The sequence below is a fragment of the Mustela lutreola genome, chromosome 15 (assembly GCF_030435805.1).
Source record: "Mustela lutreola isolate mMusLut2 chromosome 15, mMusLut2.pri, whole genome shotgun sequence".
Classification (NCBI taxonomy): domain Eukaryota; kingdom Metazoa; phylum Chordata; class Mammalia; order Carnivora; family Mustelidae; genus Mustela; species Mustela lutreola.
Window position 1 is genome coordinate 50,768,362 of NC_081304.1, and position 21,693 is coordinate 50,790,054.

Sequence of the window (21,693 nt, forward strand, 5' to 3'; positions counted from 1 at the left end):
TTGTTTTAGCACAGCTGAGAAGAGAATAGATTGATCAGTGGGAGAGAGGGGGCAGAGATAGCTAGAGCCTGCTGTATGTGGAAATCCAATTGAGAGATGGCAAATGCCTGTGTAAAATAGTAGTAGTGGCGATAGACACAAGGGATTGAAGCCAGATACAGTAAAGCCACACTTGCAACCAGAGCAACAGAGAAAGTGATCCAGGATAAGTCCTGAATGTATGACCAAGTGGTGCTCTTCATGGGGGAGACCAGAGTACCACCACCAGGGTGGCAGTTGACCAGATGAGTTCACTTAGGGGTATAATGAGAAGTGCCAATGGTGTAAGGTAGAGATGTTGAAACATCAGTTGGATATACTGTTCTAAAGACCAGGAGAGGGCTCTGGGAGCCACTGGAATATTTCACAGGGGTTCTTAACCGAAGGACCATGGATAGTTTCGGAAAGCCCCCAATGCAAACACTTATGTATGAACATGTGATCTTCTACGGAGTAGGGTCTGTAGTTTTCCTTAGGTTCTTTAGGAGACCAATATCCAGAAAAAGGTGGAAAACACTGAAATGTTTGGATGCTAAGGATTAGACTCAATAATGCTTTTGAAAAAAGGAAGAGACTAATTACTACTTACACTAGGGGGCGGTGTGGGGCCAGTTGTGTGTGCTACGTATCACAAGGAGCTGGGTGGGAGGGAATTTCTCCGCTGTAATTAATTACTGTTGGAAACAGCTGCATCTGTTTTTTAGGCTGGATTCCAAAGCACTCAAAAGTCTTCAATTGGATCCTCAATAATTGAGATAGGCTAGTCCTACAAATGTCTACAAAAAGGCTTACTAGGATTAGGCATCGGTGTTCTTCCACACAGATGCCTACCCTGGCCAACAGGCCATCAGTACCATGTTCCATATACAGCACTAGTAGCCAGGGAGGGTATTTTAAGACCATCACATGTCCAAAGCCAAACTCCTTATCTCTTCCTCTCCACCCTGCCTTCCAAGATCATTCTTCTAAAGGCTTCCTACGCCAATTCAGTTCTTGGTATTGCCATTATTCTGGAGTTCAGTGTGATCCAACAGAACTTTTGCAAGAATGGAAATAGCCTGTATCTGTGCTACTGAAGATCACCAGCCCCATGTGGATGTAGGGCCTTGAAATGTGCCTAGTTCAACTGAGGAACTAAAATTTTAATTATACTTAATTTTAATTAAATAGCCAAATGTGACTAATAGTTACTGTACTGGACTGCAAAGTTCTAGATGCTCAGGATGAAATGAAGGAAGCTGCCTTAGACCCTTCTCTTTCTCTCACTCCCCACATCTAATCCATCAAAAAATCCTGTGGGCTCTAACTTCAAAATATAACCACCTTCAACTGCTTAAAACTGTGGACAAGTCACCATCACTTTGCACCTGAATTCTAATAGATCCTTACTATCTCCCTGCTCGCATCTTTTCTCCTGTAGTCTACAACACAGCAGCAAGAATGAGCCTGTTAAAATGCGAGATTCTGTCATTCCTCTGGCTTACTAGTCCACAGTAAGAGCCTTTATGCAGGGCCTCAGAAACCGTGAATAACGATTCTCCCTGCCCCGGCTTTACCCTTCCCTTCTTCATCCTACTTTAATCACACCGGTGTCCTGGCCATTCCTCCACCCACAAGCCATGCTCCCATCTCAGGGCATTTGCAGTTGCTCTTCCTGCAGACACCCACCTAGTTCATCCCTCAACCTCCTCCTGTGTGTACCAAAACATCAGCTCAGTGAGCCCTTTTCTGACCATTCTAAAACTGCAACCCAGGCACCTGGGTGGCTCAGTGGGTTAAGTCTCTGCCTTTGGCTCAGGTCATGATCTCAGGGTCCTGGGATCGAGTGCCGCATCAGGCTCTCTGCTCAGCAGGGAGCCTGCTTCCTCCTCTCTCTCTCTCTCTCTCTCTGCCTGCCTCTCTGCCTACTTGTGATCTCTGTCAAATAAATAAATAAAATCTTTAAAAAAACATTAAAAAAATAAAACTGCAACCCACGCCTACCCAGCACTTTCTCCCACCTTCCCTGTCTTTTCTTCATAGGGTACTACGTATATCTCATCAATATTACATTTACCTATTATCTTTTCCACCTAAAACACCAGGAGGGCAAGAATTTTTGTCTATGTTGTTTGCTGATGTATCTTCAGCATGTTTGTGGAGTGCTTGGCACAGAGGAGATGCTCCGTCAATATTTAATGAATTAGTTAAGTAATTTGGTTAAGAGGGGAGTCAAGGAAGAGGCTACCTCTAACTGAGATAGTCCTAGGAGCAAGGGACACTGGGTTATTAAAGTAGCATTATCCAGGATGTCAAGAGACCTGGGTTCGAGTCCACCAACTGAGCACTGTGACCACACACAGTCCTTCCAAGCACTGAGTCTATTCCCTACTGAGGGATACAAATCTCTTGCCTCCCTCATGGTATGGTTGAGGACCCAGTGAGGTAATACATGCAAAGCCTTTTGTGGGCCATGAGGTTGGGTCAATTTTGATGAGGGCTTTGCCCAGGTAAGCCTTCAGAAGGAAGTTAATTGCAGAAACTATGATGACTGGGTCCAACTCACTGAGAGATAGTGGTGGCCATCTGTAACTCAGCAACACAAAACAATTTATTCTTGCAGTTCTTCTCATAGGGCAGCTGTAACCAAGCAGAGAGAAACAGGGGTCAGTCCAGGAACACCGCCATCCCCAGTAGCTTTGCTTCATGATCTTCTCCTTAAGACATACTTATCCTTCCTTGGACTCTGAGAAGTACAGGTACAAGGAAGTGAAGGCTGATAGACCCGGGGGGGGGGTGCCCATAGGGCCAAGAGAGCTGTGACTTACATTCCTTGACCTGTCAGGGGTAGGGAGTGTGCTTCGTCTTACAACATAGGTACACCATGACTCGGGCCTCTGGTCAAGGTAAAAAATGTGGTGACCTTCATGGAAAGGTGGGGGTGTCTGTCACATTTATATCATGTGAATTAAGCAGCAGTGTTCACAACTCACTAATTTGAACACTTGGGGGAGAAAACCTAAGTGAAAAGAAGCTTCCTTAGTCCCTTTACAAGTAAAGACAGGAACAGCAGGGGCAGGACTAGGATATACCTGATCACATATTATCAGGTCTAGTCCTGTGAGGTTCTTGTCCCCCATGGCCAGTCTTCCCCTTATAATCTTGCTTCCACTAAAACAAACTAATATGGAAGTTTACATAGGCTCCAAAAGGCCCAGTCAAGGTTGAACAGCCCTAGTTAAGTTGAAAGATCCTTTTTCTTTCAACTTAACTAGTTGAAATGTTCCTTTTTAAAATTGTTATGTTCAATTAGCCAACATATAGTACATCATTAGTTTCTGATGTAGTGTTCAACGATTCATTAGTTGCATACGACACCCAGTGCTCATCACCACGTGCCCTCCTTAATACCCATCACCTGGTTACCCTGTACACCCATCCCCCTCCTTTCTGTAACCCTCAGTTTGTTTCCCGGAGTCCAGAGTCTCTCGGTGGTTTGTCTGCCTCTCTGATTTCTTCCTATTCAGAGTTCCCTCCCTTCTTCTATGGTCCCCCTGCACTATTTCTTATATTCCACATATGAGTGAAACTATATAATTGTCTTTCTCTGCTTGACTTATTTCAGAAAGATCAAATTTTCTAAAGGAGCTGCATCTACTTTTTTTATTATGCAGGAAACATAGGCAGATCCTTAATAGGAGAATCTCTATAAGAGATTCTCTGTAAGAGAGTAGTATTTATGTCCTCAGCAGGCAGTGACCACCTCAGCAGCTTTCTGCAAAGACTGTTACCATGGCCTGGAGCTGGAATGGGAACTCAGAGCTAGAAAGGAAGCCTACTTCGTGGAGAAGGGAGATACAGTTTGCAGAAGTCAGATCCTGGAGCTCTATCTGGCTAGGTCAACAGTTTGAGGCAAATTTTTTAGTTTTGCTTTTAATACAGTGAAGTAGCTTGTTTTTCACTCAATCGTAGTGGAAGAGAGCAGGATTAAACCAAGCTCCCAGCTAGAACTCATTCTTTGGAAACATCTATGTGCCTAACCCAACACCAAATAATTTCTCCACACCCATTTTATTGATGGAATAAATTTTTTTAAAAATCTCTTTGCTGGACATCAAAGTAATAATTTATTTAGGTAAGAATTGTGAATGGATGTTACATAAGATATAAATACACTCAAAGCATTTCAAAGCATCTCCCTATAACATATTTATTAATTATATGATATGCCTCCTGATGCATAGGCACTTGGAAGGACACAACTCCACTTCTGTGCTATTCCTGCCAAAAATGCATAACCTGAATCTAATCATGAGGAAACATATTCCATAAAAGAAGTGGCCTATTTGATCCTTCAAAAATAGTAAGGTCATAAAAAACAAAGACAGACTGAGATATCATTGCAGATTAAAGGAGTCTAAAAATAAGTCCTGAAAAAAATGTAATGAATGATCCTGGGCCAAAAAAAAGAAATTGTTCTCTTTTGCTATACAGGACATTAATAGGACAACTGGTGACATCTGAGTAAAGTTTGTACATTAGATAACATAGCATTTTGTCACCGTTAATTTCCTGATTTTGATCCTTGTACTGTGGTTTTATAAGAGAATGTTCTTGTTTTTTAGGAAATATATACTGAAGTATTGGGAGTAAAGGGGTATCATATTTGTGATTTAGTATCAAATGGCTGCAAAATATAAATGTGTGATATGCATATATACACACACATATGGGTGTGTATATGTATAAGTTGGAGGGAAAGAATGATAAAGCAAATATGTTAAAATGTCAAAATGGTAACTTTCAGGGAATCTGAATAAAAGATACATGGGAATTCTTTGGAATATTCTTTAATTTTTTTAGTGAGCCAAATATTTCAAAATAAAAAGGTTCTAAAATACCAAAATATATATAAGTAGTAATCATCTACTTATTGATAAAATTTTGTCACATTAGTTCTCTTAATCTTTTCTGAATCATCTAACTTGCCGTCAAATTTTTAAAAACTCTTTACAAAATAAGTAGACTATTATAAATTTAAAATAACAGGGTCGCCTGGGTGGCTCAGTGGGTTAAGCCTCTGCCTTCAGCTCAGGTCATGATCTCAGGGTCCTGAGATCGAGTCCCGCATTGGGCTCTCTGCTCAGCGGGGAGTCTGCTTCCCCCTCTCTCTCTGCCTGCCTCTCTGCCTACTTGTGATCTCATGCGCTCTCTCTCTGTCAAATAAATAACATTTTTTTAAATAAATAAATAAATACATTTAAAATAACATTTCTTGCCTAAAATAATCAAGCTGACAATCTTCACTCATAGGGAATCTGATTCTCTCTCTTCCTGGGCAAATGGGCAATAAAAAACAGTTACCCTGATTATGCTACTCTCTTATTTCTTTACTATTTGTGACTGATTCATTGGATATTGGCCAAAATCTGAGCCAAAGAATTATATGATTTAATTTATGTAGAACACTGTTGTAAAACTACTAGTCATGAGTGTCCTATGATTACCTGGAAATAAATTTATACTACCTGAAGCTTTTCTGTGCCAGTATGAGCTGCTTTTGACTTCTCTTCCTTTTTGGAAATGCAACTAATTCCAGCTGACTGTAATTATTACTTAAATGGTCACGTTGTCACTTTGATCTTGCTGAGTTTTCTATATGCCATAAGATTCTCTAAATGAAGACTGACAGAATACCATGGGGGCCAGGGCCTAGGTGGGAACCAAATCACCTTAGATAGCAAGGAATTGGGAAATCTGACTGTTTATTTTGCCCTCAGAATTCCCTTAGTATGAGAGAAGTTTCTTGTGAAATTACCTGCCTGTTAGGGTATAGGTGTGGTAGGCCAGACACTCAGCTGAAGGCCATGGTCAGGACCTGGGTCAGCAGGTGCACTAAAGGGCATCCTGTCTACAGCACAGAGGAGGTTAACTCTAGTTCAGGCCCCATGCAGAACCCCCATCACACCAGGAACTCCACCACACCTTATCAGAGACCTTTGCCAAGCTGGACGACATATTTCTATGCATCATTAAAAATGGAGCAAGCACGTTTTCTGTGAACATGAAGGAACTAACCTTGCATGTGGTTTGGAGACTTTGTGTTACCCACCAGTAAGGCCCTAGGCAATTTAACACCATCTTAGGAACTCCATTTCCCCCATTTAAACGGCAAGGGGCCCAAATACTATCTGAGAGCCCTCCTAATTTTAACAGTCTTTGAAGTTAGAGGAACAGGTGCTTGTTGGGTGTGGTTCCCAGGAGAGTCTCACATAGCTGAGTCACCTGGAAGATGGTGAAGGGTTTAGTGTAGAAGTCCAAAACGGGTTGGGGATGGTCCCTCTGGCCTTCTGAGGTCTGGAGTTGGTAGCTGATGCTGACACTGATGTTGGAGAAGCAGTCCTCCTCACAGAGCTACAGAGTCACCAAGTAATGCAGGGTCAAAGTGGCATGTGGGGGACAAGAGAACAAGGAGAATACTTATAATTTTAATGTGTCATAATGAGAAATAAACAATGTAAGTGGTGAGTCAGAAGTTGTAAGCCTCTTCCAAATAAGCCAAGCTGAAGGGAAACTTCTTTCAACCAAGCTGCCTAGAGCTGTGGGAAAAAAAAAAATCTCACTTGATCTGCTCTGCCCTCAGGCCTAATAACTCCTGTTGGTTCCCATCCCAAACACAAAGGGATTCTGCCCAACAGGAGTTAAAAACCAATTCGATTTTTTTTTTTTTTTTTTTTTTTTTTTTTGGAGGGCAAATGGAAGGGAAGAAGGGAAGAATCATGGCCACATCTGTGTTAATAAAGATCTTTCTCAAAGCAACCTGGAGGAACATATTAGAAAGGTAAAAGCTAAAGATAAAGGAGATTCCGTAGGGTGCCATTGGCTATTCTCCTTAAGTGAGCCTTTCAGCCATGGTGGGAGCTTTGAACACCCCAGAGGAGGTGAGCATGATTCCTGCATGGGAAATGTAGCTTTTATTTAAGGAAGGCATAGACTTGCTAGAAACTCTTTCCTAATCCAATTAACACTCTGAACAGACATAGGAACACATGTGTAGGCAGAAGCATCATCACGAGTTTACCCGAATAAATGATCCTTGGAGGTCCTTCTAGGTCCCGTCAGGCTCTGAATGCCGACAAATACATTTCTTTTATGTCTCTAGCACCTTTATAAATGACTTTGTCTTGATTTCTACTTTCTCATTCAATTTTGCTCATGTTCATTCATATAAAAGCACTCAGCTCCAATGCTACTACCAGGTGAGGTGAGAAGACATGAGGTGGGAAGAACCCCTATTATTCCTAATTTGTTACCAAGAAAAATGTCAGCCATTAGAGCATTTCCCTTTGTGCTGAGGTTCTAGGAAGCTCAGAGGTATAATTAATGTTCCATTTCAGCAGAGTTCTTTACTCTGGAGTTCCAGTACAATTAACTCCATCTCTCATGCCATTATGTGGTTCTTAATCTATTAGGATTATTTTAATTGCCTAGTTTGTTTTGGGTATATATCTTTCATTGCATGCACCTCAAATCTTTTCTCAACAACATACACTCCTCTGGACTTTCTTCTAAACCCCACTTACCTCTCCCTCTGTGGGAATAAGCAGGAGGGACTCACAAAGCTGGGACATACTGGTGTCCCACTCCCGATGGTGGCTCTGACAATTACTCTTGTCTGAACACTGCAGCCTTTTCCTCTGCTTCACCACATCCACATCCACTGTGAAGTTCAGAAATGTCTCTCTGAAGCCTGGGAATGAAGACCAGACCTTCATAATGAGGCTGGAGTGGATAAGCCTGAGAAAAAGCACCCCTCGCCTGCCTGCCTTATGAGCCCCTCCTGAGTGGTATCCCCACCCAGTCCCTTGTGATGGATTCCTTAGTTTCTTCACTTCAAAAGTACTTTCATCATGGTCTTCTGGCACCTGGATAGCGTCCCTCAGTGCCCCAGCCCCAAACCCATTCTCAGGACTGAGTCAGTCTTCCCTTAGGGGAAGGAGGGCTCAGAGAAGAGGCTATGATTGAAGGAGAAAATGAGGAGGAAGAATAATTCAGAAAACGGAGAGAGAAACCCTAGAGTAAAAACAAGGATGGCAGAGCTGGAAGCACCTTACAGATTACCTGGGCTAATTCCCTTACTGTACAGAATAGGCGAGATGGGAGATGGAGACTTGGCTACGTTTTTCTGAGTGTTCTTTCAGGAATTCAATCCTTAATCCTTGAGGAAGGGATACAGAGCCCCTCTTCCCAGCAGGGGTCAGATAAAGCCCTTCATAGTATGGATTTAATAGGAGACCATCCTTTTCTGTGGCACTTCCCATTAAATAGAACCTAATGTCAAAGGAACTAAGCTCTAATAGAGGGATTTCAAGCACCAGGACTTCATAACACTCCTCGTACCCCTCCCTGGCAGGCCTCTTTTCCTGTCCCCTACTGAAGCCAACAAGGAATGACCACACTTGGCATGCGGCAGGGGGGTAGGAGTGGGGGGGCGGTCAGCAAGGCTGTCTGTTACCTGAGTTAGCAACTGTGGTCATAGGGTTGGTTTCAAAACACAAATGAGCATTCACACTGCTGTTGAAGCCAATGGGCAGTGCCATAGGGGTAAAGGTCATGGACACCTTCAGGTAAACCACAGGTCTTGAGCTAAATGAGACAGCAAAGAGAACTATGAGAAGTGACCGTAAGACTTCAGCACTTGGCTCATTCATTCATTCAATGAATATTGAACATCTCGAGTATACCAAGCACTATTCTGCATCTTCAGGATACAGTAGGGAAAGAGACAAGTCTTGGCAAAACAGACAATAAACAAGTAAGAAGAAACTATGTACAGGTAATGCTATGATAATAAAATAGAATCGGGTAACAGAGATTGGGGGCTAGTTAGCCTGGGTGATCAGGGAGGGCTTCACTGATGAGACATTTGAGATCTGTTAACAAGAGCTGGAGATAAGGAGAACCTCACTCCAAGCAGAAAGTACAGCTAGTGCAAAGGGTGTGGGGCAGCAATGAGCTTGATTCGTTTGAGGAACACGAAGGTTGGCAGGACTTGAGCACAATTAGTGAGATAGAGGTTAGTAAGAGGAGATGGGGATGGAGTGATGGGCAGGGCCAGGCCATGGAGAGGATGGGCCACAGGAAGGAATTTGGATTTTTACTCTCTAAGTGGGACCTGCTGAGGAGTTTTAAGCAGCTGAATAAAGGGATCACTCTGGCCGCTGTGTGGAGAATGGAGCACCAAGAGAGGGGCCAGGGAAGAATGCCATGGCAATGGTGCAAGTGAGAGATGACAGCATCTTGTATGGGGAGGTTTTTGGAGGCAGAGCCAACAAAATCTTGTCAATGGAGTGGCAGAAGAAGGAAAGAAGAACCAAGGATGACTCCTGGGTTTTTGTCCTGAATAAATGGCGCCCTTTACTGAGCTGGGAAGCATGGGAAAATGCAGGTTGGGAGAATGAGGATCGAGTGAGAATATGAGGCCCATGTTTAGACTTTGAGATGCCTGACAGTAACAGCCAAGAGGGGTGTTGAATAGACAGCCAAGTCTGGAGCTCAGTGGAGGGCACAGGGCAGATAGGTGCTTTGCCAGAGTATTTACAGCCATGTGATTTGATAATTCACTTAGAGATGGAGCACAGCAGCTCTGAAATTCTTATCATCAAAATAACAGCCTTCACTGAGCACAGTGCCAAACACCTTGCAAAGATTCTCTTAATCTATATAACTCTGTGAGGTAGAGGCTAGTGTTATTCGCATTTACAGAGGAGAAAATTTGGACTCAAATACAATAACCTGCCCAAGGGCACATGGTTAATTGAGAACTGAAGTTCAAAGCCAAATGAGCAGATTCCAGAGCTGATGCCCTTAAAAGACACATTTATTCCCACGCCCCATGTCTTCATGGGGTCAATGAAGGCAGGCTAACTAGGTTGAGGCTGGGACTTGGGACCACAGAAGGCAGGGTAAACCCCTACCGGAGCACAGCTGCCCGGCCCAGGGTGCCCACGGTGATGTCAGGAAGGCGGTCACCAGTCAAATCTAAGCCACCAGCCACTGACATGCCGAAGTAGTGGAGTCCTGAGGCCACCGCTGAGGCTTTGATCCGCTGTGGAGGGAGAAACACAAGGCATGGAGGAGAAGGGGAGTCCTTTTGGGTTTTATTCAAATCAGCATGATCAGCTTTCCTCCCCAACCCAGGAAGCCCTCAGTTGAGGAACTGAAAAAAGAAGGCTTTCCAGGGGAAGTGGTATTCCAATGGAGCCCTGAAGGGCAGGTGGGACTTGACATGGGAAGAGTGAGGGAAGCAGGGTATGGGGCAGAGCAGGGCCATCTGAGGACCTAGCTAGGGGCCACTACAGTGGGCACACAAGGAGATTTGGGTACAAGGAGGCTTGATGAAGGGCTGGGCAGTGAGGTGGTCCTGTCTAATCAGACGCAGAGTAGAAGACGGGGATCAGGAGGAGCCAGGCCAGGGGTGGGAACAAAGAGAGACAGGAGCCAGGCCAGGGGCTGGATATGGGAGGCAGAATCATTAGGACATGTGTGGAGGATGAGTGGAATCATTAGGACATGTGGGAGGATGCTCCCCCAGAGGCGCAGCAGGTCTGGGGGAAGAGGATGCTGTGGGTTAGACAGCATGAGATTGAGACGCCTGGGGGGCCACCCAGTGAGGTGCTCAGGAGACATCTAGACATACAGGACTAGAGTTAGGAGAGAAACTACGATCTGGGGTGGGTAAAAGTGCTCACAAGATATGTAACAGGAGGGGCTGGCAAGGGAGTCATGAGAGATGAGAGTTTAGGCAGGGAGGAGTTGGGGAGGGGCGTGGACAGGAGCCACAGAGGGAACAGAAAGAGAGGGAAATGAATCTGAGGTAGTTCCATGGTCAGGAATGCCAAAAAAAAAGGGAGATACAGGTCAGGAAATAGACAAATGTTGCCACCACCTCTTACCCCACTGGAAGTGTCTGGGGTAAAGCCCTGGTCTGGAACCTCCATGCAACTTTGGGGCTTCACTGGGCACTCCTGACCCCTTGGGACCCACCTGACAGTTAGAACTGGAGCTGGATTGGGGTTCAGGCCATCACCTCAAGGGGAGGTTAGAATCCCAGAGCAGAGGCTGAAGAGAGCCCTGCAGGTTACCTGAGAGGGGCTGGTAGAAAGACCATCCTGGCGTCCATTGTAGATGTACACGCTGCCGAAGCTGTTGCCATCAGTTGCCTCAAAACCCTCCAGGGGGGCCCCAATGGCCACATCTGTGAGGTTATCCTGACTGATATCCCCTATTGTTGCCATGGCAAAGCCAAACCGGACATTAGTGAATCCAGGGTGCCCACTCAGAGTGTATGCCAAGGAGAAGGAACCATTCTGTAAAGCAAAGCGGAGCCTCAGCCCTCAAGGGAGGGATGTGGGGTACACACCCATGCCACCCCAGGAGGCATGCTCACTGGACTTGTTTCTGATTCTCTAGCAGGGAAGCTGAGGCTCAGAAAAGGCAACAGACCCCCCATGGTTACATGGGGAGTGAGTGGTAATGCTGGAATCCTCCTGCCTTGCAGTTCAGAACCCACAGCCTGCCCCCTCTGTTCCCACAGTTACAGGTACTGGACTGGCAATTACTAGACTGGGTTCTAGTCTTGGCTCTACCACACACTTGCCATGTAAACTTGAGCAAGTCTCAGTATCATTGAGCCTCAGCTTCCCCATCTGTAGAATGGGAGTGACACAGTTACTGTGAGAAACCAGTGAGATCATAGAACATGCTTTGTCAACTATGCAGTTACGTGGGATATTATCATCATCAACACGAGATGATGGGGTGGGGAAAATGAGGAAGAGTACGGGAGGAAAGGTGATGGTGCTCTGCTTGGCCATCATCCACCCTGAGCACTTCCCCATCACTGTCCTGACAGAAGAGGCAGGCCCAGGGTGCTCCCAGCCTCCATCAGATTTGCACCAGGCTGAGCAGCCACAACCTCGGCAAGTTTGCAAAGATGAGACTCCTACCTGCTCATTCAGACAGTACACATACACTCTGCCTTCCTCTCCGTGAATGTGGTAAAATGGAGCAGCCACCAACAAGAAGTCCGTGGTCCCATCCATGTCAATGTCCACAGGGCACAGCTCAGAGCCAAAATAGGATCCCATCTATAGCCCAGAAGGAACTCAACTCACAAGGGTGCTGGGGAGGCCTCCTCTGATACCCCTCAGCAAGGCTAGATACCTGCTCCTGCTCTTCCTGGACTACCAGTTTGGGTTATTCCAGATCAATTTGTTCACCAGAGTAACAAAGAAGCCCGGGTGAGCAGCTATATCCCCAACAACGGGGGAACCCAGTCGCCAAACAGACATGCAGAGCTGGGCCAATGGCACTGCATTCTGTCTGAGTTCAGTCCAGACTGAGTCTATAATCCACTGCATGCCTTGCAGCCTATTCCATTCCCTCCAGGGCCTCCAGATCCTCCATCTACAATAACGGGGGGGGGGGGGGGGGGCATCCTTCTCCAGCAGGTACCTGCTCTCCCTCCAGTACTGGCACGAAGTTGGTCTCTCTGCCCTCCTTCCAGAGCTCAAACACGGCTCCCCGCTGCTTGTACCGTGGAGCCCCCGCCACATAGGAGAGGCCACAGGCCTTGTGCAGTAGGGCCACTGCATAACCTGAGAGAAGGAGTGGTGGTGGTTGTGGTTGGGAGCGCCCATTGGGCCACTCCTTTGATCCCCCTACCATTTTCCCAACCAGTCCTTCAAAGTAGCCTGGGCAGGGGGGCAGATCTTTCTCATCCTTTTAAAAACGAGCATCAGGGAGTGCTCCCAATTACCACTGGGCCTTCTCACACACATGTGCCCCACCACACAGGAGTGATATGCACCCAATGTATATACAGCTTCATTCAAAACACACTCCATACACATTCACCACACACGTTCATCTCACACACACGGTATATGAGGACCAAGGACGGGGGGGTGAAGGGTCACTCACCACTACTGTTAATGGTGAGGCCCCGCCTCCTCAGGTAGCCGTGAGCTTCCATCCAAAGGAGGCCTGCTCCTCATCCAGAAGGCCCTAATTCTCAGCCTCGGGGTCCCCAACCAAGGCCTATCGCTTAGTCCCTGTGACTGCCCTAACTGACCAGAGCCTGCCCTAACTGGGAAGCCTAATTCAGCCCGATGCCCAGCCTCCGGGTTGCTCTTTAGGCCCCTGCCCCCGCCCAGGAAGCCTCCAGGCCCCGCCTCACCTAGATAGCTGTACTGCGCATTCTCGGTATCCGCCTCAGTGTGGTTCAGGAAGCGACCCCGGCGGCTGTGCATGTCGTAGAGTAGCGCACCCCCCGACCAGTTGAAGGCCCCCACGGCACCGAGCAGTACCTGCCCCTACAGGGGATGAGGGTTGGAGGCCATCCGAGAGGGAGGGACCCGGGCCAGCCACAGCGGGGATAGGGGGGATGATGGGTGAGGCGCACAGAGTTGTGGGTGGAGGGCATGTTCACTTTCAGGGATCACTGACCACCTGGCTAGAAATGCAGGAGGAAGGCAAGATAGCAAGTACTTGGTTCCTGCCTTGTACCCATGACCCTGTCAGGACAACCATCCTTCCAGTGCTCATCACCCCCAGGACAGAAATCTGACCCAGGCCCCAGATGTTGAGCATGAAAACAAAGTATGATTGAACAATACACAGTTCATCTCCTGTGCACGTTGCCTGGCACATAAGGTCTACCTGTGTCAAGCAATTTGCTGACCATAATTCCACGTCCATGCAAGGCTGGTGTCCTTATCACGCCTGCATTTTTCCCGTGGTAAGGAACAGTGCCTCTGGTGAGGACACGTATGGAACTTGGTAGGCAAGTGATCTAAGCCAAAGCCTGTGTTAGTAGTGCATAATCATGAGTACACAGAACAAAACGACCACCTGTAATGAATAATATGACCATTCTTTCATCTACCTCAAAGGTCCAGATTAGAGCAAGCAAGTACAAATGGTTTTCCTTTATCCTAAAAGGGCTTTTTCAGACGGCAGAGCTCTACACTGTGATCCAGGGATCCCTGAGTCCCTGGGGGTCATTGGGGCCCCTCCTCTGTGGTCAGCCTGCTTGGTACTGAGTTGGCCACATACCTTATCAAGGATCTGGGCACTGAACCCGATCTGTGCCAGCTGGTAGTGGAGGGCCTCTCCAACCGTGCCTAGAAGCCAAGAAGCCCAGTGAGACACTGCTGTGGGATGAGGTGAAGGGAGAGACTAAGTCAGATAAGGGCCCAGTTTGACCTCATACCCAGAGGGAACCATGTTCAGAATAATGGGACATACACCAGGCTGAGAGTGGAAACCTGGTCCTGCTTTAGTAGCCACTGGCAGAGTAAGCTTGGGCAGCTCACTCCCTCTTTCTGAGCTTCAGTTTCCTCATCTGTGAGCTCCTGAGGATGGGATCCAAACCCAGTCATCCTTCTTTCTCCAGCATCAGAAGGAGCTTCTCATCAGAGCTTCAGGGAATTCCAGGGAAGTGAGGAGGGCTGGGGATATTGTTGCCTTTTCAGAGATGGAACAGCTGAGGCTCAGAGAAGTGATGGGATGCCCAGAGAGCCAGATGGAGGGAGGACAGGAGTGGGGCTTTGGCCTCCTGCCAAATCCTAAGGGGACTGCTCAGCAGAGCTCTCACCTTCCATCTGAATGATATTCTCCTGCAATTTACTCAGCAGTCCATCCAGTGCTGTGTAGTTGGTCACCTTGAAGGCGTATCTGTCATCAGGGTCTGAGGCGATCAGCTTCAGTTCACTGTAGGTCCTATTCTTCTCAAATGCCTCTCCCACCTGCACAGGGGCCATGGGTCGGTGGATCAGGATCATAAGAGTAGGCTGGTTCCCAAGCCCCAAGAGCTCTCCAGGCCCAGGGAGAGGGCTGAGTCCCTCTGCTGGCTGCATCCACTCCCTGATCCCTGTTCTCCTGCACACACACCTTCCTTCACACACCAGGCTCATTCTCACATGCTGTGCCCCTTGCCTGCGGAGCCCTTCCCGCTTCCCCCACAGCCTAGGCCAGCTACTCCTATTTGTCCTCCAAGACTTGGCTCAGCACCATCTCCTCCAGGGACCTTCCCTGATGTCCTTCCTTTGGGGTACCTCAGTGTTCACTGCTCTCCCCATCACTGCTGGGCAAGTGAGCTGTGCTTACCACTGGGAAATAGGCCCTCTGTGGGAAGACCCAGTATGGAGTGGGGAAATTTCAGGACATAGGGACTGATAGCAGTTGCTAAGTGTCTGTGAATACAGCAAGGCTTGAGTAAGCAGTTTACAGAAGCCCCTATCGGGAACCCTGGCTCCTCCCCACCCCAGGCCGCACAGGGTCAGGAGGGCCTCCCCCCAGCTCTTGGCTCTTACCCCAATGGCAAAGCGCTCAACACCTTGCATCTTTGGGGAATTGATGACAGTAGTAAGGTTGAGTGGGTCCTCAAATATGTCCCCATCAGTGAGTACCACCATGACCTTGGATGCCTTTTTTCTGGAGCCGTGGCTTGGCGTGAAGATGTTGTCTCTAAGTAGGGGACAATAAATGAAGAGGAGAACTTCGCCAGAGGGATGCTGAGCTCTGGGGAAATTTTATTCACTGGCCTGTTTTAGAATTGGATAGGATTAAGGATCCCTTCAAAATGGGAACAAAATCCCAAAAAGCCCCCCTCTGGCATACAGCAGGGCCAGGTAGAGGGGAGGCTATGACAGACCTTGCCCCTCACCTCCTCCCACAGAAAGGTTTTGGACCACACTTCAATCTACTCTTGTGAATAATAATGATATTAATAATAGTGGCTAATATTTACATAGTACTTATGTGTCAGGCACTGTTGTAAGTACCATACATATTTTAACTCATTTAATCCTCACAAAATCCTGTAAGACAAGTACAATTATAATTCTCATTTTATTTATTTATTATTTATGTTGAGAGTGAGAGAGAAAGATAGAGTGTGTGCTCAGGGGTAGGGGCAGAGAAAAAAAGAGAATCTGAAGCCGACTCCATGCTGAGCACAGAGCCTGACACAGGGCTTGATCTCACGACCATGAGTCGGTCGCTCAATCAACTGAGCCACCCAGGTGTCCCTACTTATTCTCATCCTAAAAGTGAAGCATCTGTGGCACCTGGGTGGTTCAGTCCATTAAGCATTTTGGCTCAGGTCATGATCTCAGGGTCATGAGATCAAGCTCCACATCATGTTCCACACAGGGCATGGAGCCTTCTTAAGATTCTATTTCTTCCTCTACCTCTGCCCCTTCTCCACCCTCCCACCCCTGTTCGCCCATGTGAGCTCATTCTTTCTCTCTCAAAAAAGAGAGAAAGCGAAGCAACTGAAGCACAGACAGGATAGGCAACTCACCCAAGGTCTCCGAAGTACAAACTGGAGCTGAGATTGAACCCAGGCAGCCAAGAAGCCCATACGATAAGCACCGTGCTCTACTGCTGCTCACAAAAGGAGCTTTTGAAAGAATTTTTGGAGAATGTCTTGGGATGTCATCCGTCAGGCAGGGCTGATGACATTTTCCTCAGCCAAGGAAGAGCTGGAACCTGATCCTTTCTCTTCCCAGCTCTTTCCAGCCACCTCTCCAGGCATGACGCCTCGGAGCCTCTGGGCAGGGCTGTGAGCCGGCATGCAGTAGGTGCTCAGGGAATTCCCACTGCCCTCATACTTACAGGACATGCTGCATGGCAGAAGCAGTCTTGGTGACACTCCCCACTTGAGTGATGTTCTGGACTCTGGCGAGGGAGGCGCTCACATCCTGGCTATCCCGAAGATCAAACTCAGTCTGGATCACTGCCCCGTATTGCACCAGGGCAAAGCTGCACTAGAGAGGAGGAACCAAGGTGGGGAGGAGGTTGGCTGAGTCCCCATGCCCAAAGCACCCCCTGCCCTTTAGGTGGCTCCCCCTGGAAGTAGTAAAAGAATCCATTCATTTCTCCTTGCCTCCAGGCAGGAGGAGATGCTAAAGCAGAGGGAAGTCTCTAAGAAAATAGAGAAGAAAGAAGCTATGATAATAATGGCTCTCAATGAGTCATAGACTTGTCCCTGAAACCATGTCTGTGTATAGTCCCTCTCCCACATATTGACTATGGGATAGGTCAAGTGACTGGCTTTGGCCAATGGGACATTGGCAAATGTGATAGTCAGAATCTTGAAAAGTGCACGCATACATTGGAACACTGTAGCCATGGAAAAGTTGGACTGGCCTGCGGGAGGCACATGGTTCAGACAAGGAAGGCCATCCAGTCAAGCAACAGGATGTCTGCAGCTGCAGGACCAACTCCAGGCAAGGCCAGCAGAAGAACCACCCAGCTGACCCAGCCCACATAACTGACCCTGAACTGTGAGCAAATAAGGGGTTGTTGTTTTGAGGAGATCTGTTCACAGCAACAGAGAACTGAAAGACCACATGAGCCTACCTCTTAGGGAAGCCTACCTGAAAGCACTTCTTATAGAAGTTCTTCATCATGTTGGAGATGAAGTCTTTGGCTCTCTGGAAGTCTGGGGGGTCAATGCTTCCTGAGCCATCCAGGATGATGGCAATCTCAGTGCCTGGTCAGGAGTGAGTGTGGAATTTGAGGCAACAGTGAGGGCAGCGTGTACTGCCCTCAGGGTACCCACCATATTCAGGCTCTGGGGGCTCAGTTCAGGGAGGAAGTTGGTAAAGTTCCCGAGATTGAAGATTTTGTCTCCGAGGCAGAGGCAGCCAGAGCCTGTTCACTCTGACTTGTTGAGTGAGTCACTCCCATTGCTCCTGCTCTTTAGGCCCGTTTCCCCATCTTTCATATGGTTGTGGGGGTGGCACAGAGCTGGGACTGGCCAGGTCTATGGAATCTAGCCACTGCTCCCCATCTTCCAGACCTGGGCACACCTCACTCCTGGAGGTCACCAGCCTAGAGATCTGCCCTTCCTCACCAGCTTCCTCCTCCTCCTCCTCCTCCTCCTGTATCTTCAGAGCCCGGCGCCACCTGGCTGGCTTCTCTGTGTTGCCTTTCTTGTTCCTGTAGCACTCTCTGTCATCCACGTGTGCACTGGGATCCAGATTTTCTTTAAAAAACACACATGGAAGAACTCAGAGTCAGACAGCCTCCTTGTTCACCTCCAGGCAGGCCCACATTTAGTTCTGCCCTGATTCCCTTCACAGGGGCCTAGGCTTGCCTTCCCCTCTCTGGGCCTCTGTGGCCCTGCTGTGCCTCTTTTTAGAGACCCAAGGAGACCTCTTCAGGGATGTCCCAGGTCAGTGAGTGTCCAAACCTTACCAAGGTTGGAGAAGTGGACTTGGGTGTGGTTTTGGAAGTTGTTGGATAGTAGGCTGCAGGTCCCTGTGAGTTCTGAGCTGAGACTGTGGGGCTGCGGGGTCCGCACTTGAATGCAGATCTAGGGGAGAGAGGGAGAAAGGGAGGAGAAAGCCCAAGTCACCTTCAGCACAGTCACCCTAATCACAGCTACACCATCAATCCCATGCCAGAATCAAGTTCATCAACGAGGCAGAGGATGTAGGAAGAGCTTGTTTATGCCTCAGCAGGGGTGGGAGCATGATGGGGTCAAAGCTGAGGTTAAGCACTTGGGTCAGTGTGCTGCATCACATGATATACCCAGGTTAGAGCCTTGGTCAGCCCTGTGGTTGGTACCAAGGAGATAGCTGGGCTCAGCCCTGAGAATATACCAGTCAGACTGGTATTAACACTGGTCAACCACAGGGTTAGTGCCCCCCTCCCTTAAGTCCTCCACCGTCCCATCTCATGCACACTTACCAAAACACTGTGGTAGTTCCGAACAACTGTCACTCCCCGGTACCTCCCCTTTGGGATGGGGACAGTCTCTGAAACAGTTAAGGCCAGGTAAGGAGGGAGGGATGCTGGGAGGCAACACTTCAGCCAAGGTCAGATGTCACAGGGCCCCATAAAGAACTGTTGGTCACTCAGCGCAGCCTCTAGAAGCTGGCTGAGGGGCCTTCAAGCACAGGCTTAGACATGCTCAGGGCAACGTGCCTATTCGTCAGACTTATTCACTGACTCATTCAACAGATGCTCTGTGATGTCTGCTCTGTGCCTGGCCTCATGCTGGATGGTGTTAGGGATCTAGAAATAACTGAGAGCTGGTGATTTTCTTACAGGGGCTCATGGTCTGCAGGGGCAGGAGGGTAGAGAAGCACTAGCTGGTGGGTGTGTGCAGCACCAGGGAGGTGTACAAGATGTTAAAGGCCTGGCTATATGGATCGATGAACTCCCCACTCTCAAAGTTCTGTCCCTGGGGAATCCCCAAGAAAATGTACCTCACTCCTTTCCCTCTACCCTGTGGGCCTCAGGAGACGCCATTTTGAGCCATAGGATCACCCAGTTGCCCTGCCAGCTTGCATCTCCTCTAAAGCAGAGTGAGGTTGTTCAACATCGTATGTCTCACAGAGACAAGGACTCTACCACACACAGTCGAAGGGTCATCAGCAAATGTAGGACTTAAGTGAGACTCCGTGGGATGCGTAGAGTTGGTTAATGATTAATTAGTTCCATTCATTGTTCATAGCATTTATTGAGTGCCTAATATATGCCAGTCCCCATGCTAGATATTAGGATGGCCACAGGTTGGGAGGGGTAAGATTGGATTCCATTGAGGTGTGATGAGTTGGGACAGGTTGGGTTTTGGAATCAGACAGAGTTGGGTTTGCCAGCTGTTTCTGCCAATGCCAGATGCACGACCTTAGTCATACTGGCAATCAAAGGACTTCTTGAACGATAGCTTCCTCTTATATAAAATGGTGTGATTCTGTGATTTTGAGGATTTAAAGTGAACACTTAGCAGAGTGCCAGCCGCATGGTGAGCACTCAATACATTTTAAGTATCATTTTTGTTAGGACTGGGTCTGGAAAGATGGGCTGGGGATTAGGATTGGGTTGGGATAGGATTGGGCATTGGGGTAGAAGACCTACTGGGGGTGGTGGTAGAATCTAGGGTGGAGGGACTGGACTAGGTTCAAATGATTTGGCCCAGAAAAATGGGATTCCTCGGAAGGAGGTCTAGGGGCATTGCCCAAAACTGAGGCAGACTTACCTACTCTTTCGCAAGAGATCTTATCTTGGATGAGGGTACAACAATGCAGGAGGCCTTCTTCCTCCTTGGTTTGAGGGCCGGTGACCAGGAGCCTGAGTTGGAAAGGTAGACAGCAAAGTTGAGCTGGCCAATGATTCCCTTCTCTTTTCTGCCTGCCCAGGCATAGTCTTCCCACTCCAGGTCCACAGGCTCGCAGGCTCCCTATCTGGAAAACTAATGGAGGAGGTCCAGATATGGGGCAGGCAGACAGACTTCCAGCCCAGAATGGCAGATTCTGCATTATGTGGAAAGCTTTTGCTCAGCATTTACCTTTATATAGCTCCAGGCAGGAAATGGTTAAATGTATCTGCTCTCTGCCTGCTGACTCCCCCTGACAGAGATAGGGGTGATATACTCTTTGGGGCAAGGGTGGGTAGGTACCAGGAAGCCATCAGCAAGACAGTTGGTTCTGTTGGGGTGCTGGCTTTCTGGTGGCTGCCAAGGAAACCACCCCACCTGGCCTCAGTAATAGTATTTCCTGAGAAGAGTGTGTTGGTGTTCCTACCCTCTGGGTCAGTCAGAAATGGAGGTTTGAGGGGGGAGCACTTTAGCCACATTAAGGCAGCCTCCAGAGATATGATTCCCAATGGCAAACTTCGCCCCTCATCCCAAGCCCAGGGAGACAGCAGAGTCCAGTGTCAGCCTAAGCATTCTCATTATCCGCACTGCCCAGGGAGAACTGGTCTGTCTCAAGACAGGGAGTGAGTTCCCCAACTTAGGGGTTGGGTTGAGTAGGGAGCATTGAGGAAGGGGGCCCAAGGCTGGGCTTTGGTAACAGGCTTTGGTAACCAGTTCCAAGATCTTTGTGCTGCGGGCAGTAGGAAGTCATGGAGGACTTTATAATGGGGAATATTACTCTGTACTTTCTAAAGATCACGATGCAGCTATGGTGGGTTGGGTGGCAAGAATGAGGTACCATCTCCACTTCCTCACTTCCTGTCACTCTATTATAATTATGAAATAGATCATTTACTTATCTCCATGGATTAAGAAGAATAATATTAAGTCTACACCTGTGTACATGCTCCCACCCCCAGCTTAACCACCCCAGGTTGATTCCACCGTCTGATACAGCTATTGTCAAAGGTCAACAGTGGTCCCCACACTGCCAAATCTAATGGACACCTCTCGGTCCTCACCTTTAACCTCTCAGCATGCCTGGACATGTGACCACCCCCTCCTTGAAATACTTTCCTTTTATTTCCCCCTTCCTGTCTCAATACTCCTTCTCAGACTCCTTTGTTGGCTTCTTCACCGTCCAATTTCTTTCTTTCTTTTTTTTTTAAACATTTTTATTTATTTATTTGACAGACAGAGATCACAAGCAGGCAGAGAGGCAGGCAGAGAGAGAGGAGGAAGCAGGCTCCCTGCGGAGCAGAGAGCCCAATGTGGGACTCAATCCCAGGACCCTGGAATCATGACCTGAGCTGAAGGCAGAGGCTTTAACCCACTGAGCTACCCAGGCACCCCCACCGTCTAATTTCTAAATGTTGTTTGAGCCTTGGGGCTTGGTCCCTGTTTTCCTTGCTAGCACATTCTCCCTAGTAATCCCCTCCAATCCCATGGTTTCAATACAC

The 21,693-nt window shown here is 47.9% G+C and overlaps 1 protein-coding gene across 2 annotated transcripts in view; it reads right to left on the reverse strand.

Moving 5' to 3' along the window:
* The window catches only part of ITGAE (integrin subunit alpha E), a 67,815-nt gene that overhangs the window by 16,351 nt on the left and 29,771 nt on the right, over nucleotides 1-21,693 (reverse strand). For both annotated transcript variants that reach the window (XR_009348234.1, XM_059150092.1), the window contains exons 3-20: nucleotides 20,078-20,169; nucleotides 18,784-18,851; nucleotides 18,289-18,406; nucleotides 17,945-18,076; nucleotides 17,466-17,581; nucleotides 16,702-16,853; nucleotides 15,396-15,549; nucleotides 14,678-14,828; nucleotides 14,137-14,204; nucleotides 13,259-13,394; nucleotides 12,535-12,677; nucleotides 12,027-12,167; nucleotides 11,163-11,387; nucleotides 9,996-10,126; nucleotides 8,534-8,664; nucleotides 7,602-7,768; nucleotides 6,304-6,432; nucleotides 2,585-2,658 (exon numbers count right to left, since the gene is read on the reverse strand). Coding sequence is in view for 1 of the 2 variants with exons in the window: in XM_059150092.1 (XP_059006075.1) it covers nucleotides 2,585-2,658; nucleotides 6,304-6,432; nucleotides 7,602-7,768; nucleotides 8,534-8,664; nucleotides 9,996-10,126; nucleotides 11,163-11,387; nucleotides 12,027-12,167; nucleotides 12,535-12,677; nucleotides 13,259-13,394; nucleotides 14,137-14,204; nucleotides 14,678-14,828; nucleotides 15,396-15,549; nucleotides 16,702-16,853; nucleotides 17,466-17,581; nucleotides 17,945-18,076; nucleotides 18,289-18,406; nucleotides 18,784-18,851; nucleotides 20,078-20,169 (2,328 nt within the window). In the remaining variant the exon portion in view is untranslated. The remainder of the gene's footprint in view (nucleotides 1-2,584; nucleotides 2,659-6,303; nucleotides 6,433-7,601; nucleotides 7,769-8,533; nucleotides 8,665-9,995; nucleotides 10,127-11,162; nucleotides 11,388-12,026; nucleotides 12,168-12,534; nucleotides 12,678-13,258; nucleotides 13,395-14,136; nucleotides 14,205-14,677; nucleotides 14,829-15,395; nucleotides 15,550-16,701; nucleotides 16,854-17,465; nucleotides 17,582-17,944; nucleotides 18,077-18,288; nucleotides 18,407-18,783; nucleotides 18,852-20,077; nucleotides 20,170-21,693) is intronic.